General features: G+C 32.6%; 1 protein-coding gene across 1 annotated transcript; it reads right to left on the bottom strand.

Moving 5' to 3' along the window:
* Positions 1 to 1,144: 1,144 nt before the first annotated feature.
* Positions 1,145 to 1,564, bottom strand: LOC130807413 (uncharacterized). Its single transcript, XM_057672615.1, has one exon. It carries the CDS (start codon positions 1,562 to 1,564, stop codon positions 1,145 to 1,147), a length of 420 nt encoding a protein of 139 aa, XP_057528598.1.
* Positions 1,565 to 2,132: the final 568 nt, after the last annotated feature.

Here is a 2,132-nt window from a genome sequence, read left to right on the forward strand (position 1 = left end):
AATCAAGCTTTGTGTTTTAGTGCATCAACAATGTGCAGCAATTGCTATTATCATTTGTTTTGTTTCTATTCAAGTGCAGCAAATCAGTATTCATGTGCACATACTGAATTGCACATCAATATTCAATATTCAAGTGCAGCAAATCAAGCTTTGTGTTTTAGTGCATCAACAATGTGCAGCAATTGCTATTATCATTTGTTTTGTTTCTATTCAAGTGCAGCAAATCAGTATTCATGTGCACATACTGAATTGTTCCTTTTATTGTTTCTATTCAAGTGCAGCAAATCAGTATTCGAGTGCACATACTGAATTGCACATCAATATTCAATATTCAAGTGCAGCAAATCAAGCTTTGTGTTTTAGTGCATCAACAATGTGCAGCAATTGCTATTATCATTTGTTTTGTTTCTATTCAAGTGCAGCAAATCAGTATTCATGTGCACATACTGAATTGTTCCTTTTATTGTTTCTATTCAAGTGCAGCAAATCAGTATTCAAGTGCACATACTGAATTGCACATCAATATTCAATATTCAAGTGCAGCAAATCAAGCTTTGTGTTTTAGTGCATCAACAATGTGCAGCAATTGCTATTATCATTTGTTTTGTTTCTATTCAAGTGCAGCAAATCAGTATTCATGTGCACATATTGAATTGTACATCAATATTCAATATTCAAGTGCAGCAAATCAAGTGTTTATGTGTTTTAGTGCATCAACAATGTGCAGCAATTGCTATTATCATTTGTTTTGTTTCTATTCAAGTGCAGCAAATCAGTATTCATGTGCACATATTGAATTGTACATCAATATTCAATATTCAAGTGCAGCAAATCAAGTGTTTATGTGTTTTAGTGCATCAAAACCTGCAAATCCAAACATGATACCAGCTAATATACCACCAAACCAAAGCACTTCAGCATACAATGAATCAATCTTGAACACAAAACCAGCAAACAAATCACACACTAATTCATACACAACATTAACAGCTAACATACCAGCTCATACACACCAAACAAATCACACACAGTACCTGCAAAGAAAAGAAGTGGAAAAGAAACAACCTTGATTCATTGATTCAACATTCTCAAGTTACAAATACCTAAAACATTGTTACAATTGTTGTGATTAAGGTCCTAAAATTCAAATACTAATCTTCATAAGTACAACAAACACTAACAAAAAAGAAACAAAAAACCCTAACGCAAAGCTTGCACACTGATTCGTCGATTTCTTCTTCATCCTTGATATATCTGAAATCACTAGATCCTTTTCATGTTCCAAGCAACAAACCCTTGAAGTCAAGATCTTGATTTCCATTGCCAATTGTCGCTTCTCCTCCAAAAGCTTGTTCGTCACTTCTCTTTGCCAAACAGCCATTTCAGGTTGATCAACCCATTCAAACTTTTTGCATCCCCTCCAATTTGTATCAGGATCATAGAAAACGCAACTCTTAAACCTTCTTCCTGGATTTTCCTTGGTCCAAGAAACCCTTCTTGCAAATGGAACTCCACATCGACAATTCTCAGATTTCGAATTATGGCTAGAAGAAGAAGAAGACATTCCAAATTAATTTCAAAATAAATTGGCGTGCTTTACTGAATTAATTATTCAACATCAAGGAGAAATGAAAGAAGGGAGAAGCGAGGATGAAGAACAGCGATTATGGGATTTCGAAGAACAAAACGGCATTTCAGGACTTAGGGTTTCAATTGATACAGTGAAAAAGAAGGGTTTCATAAGGCTTAGATCATCACGTGCAAGTCACGTGATGGTCAACCGTTTTAATAAACGGTCAATGCCCTAAAAAACGTTAAGTGGTAGTCTTTTGCAAATGAAAGTATTAGAAAAGGTAGTTTTTTGAAAAAAAAATTATAAAAGGTAGTTTTTTGCAAATGAGTGTATAGAAAAGGTAGTTTTATGTAATTTTCTCATTATTTTTTAGAATTTATTATATAAGTACAATATTTTATTGTCATAAGATCTTTAAAAATACTAACCTTTTTTAAACCCGCTTAAAAAAATATTAATTTAGACAATTAATTATTTAATTAATTGACACATAATAATATGTTAACAATGACGTTTGACAAAGTCGTGGTATACCAAAAAAATTATTAAATTAAGTAAG

The sequence above is a fragment of the Amaranthus tricolor genome, chromosome 3 (assembly GCF_026212465.1).
Source record: "Amaranthus tricolor cultivar Red isolate AtriRed21 chromosome 3, ASM2621246v1, whole genome shotgun sequence".
Lineage (NCBI taxonomy): Eukaryota > Viridiplantae > Streptophyta > Magnoliopsida > Caryophyllales > Amaranthaceae > Amaranthus > Amaranthus tricolor.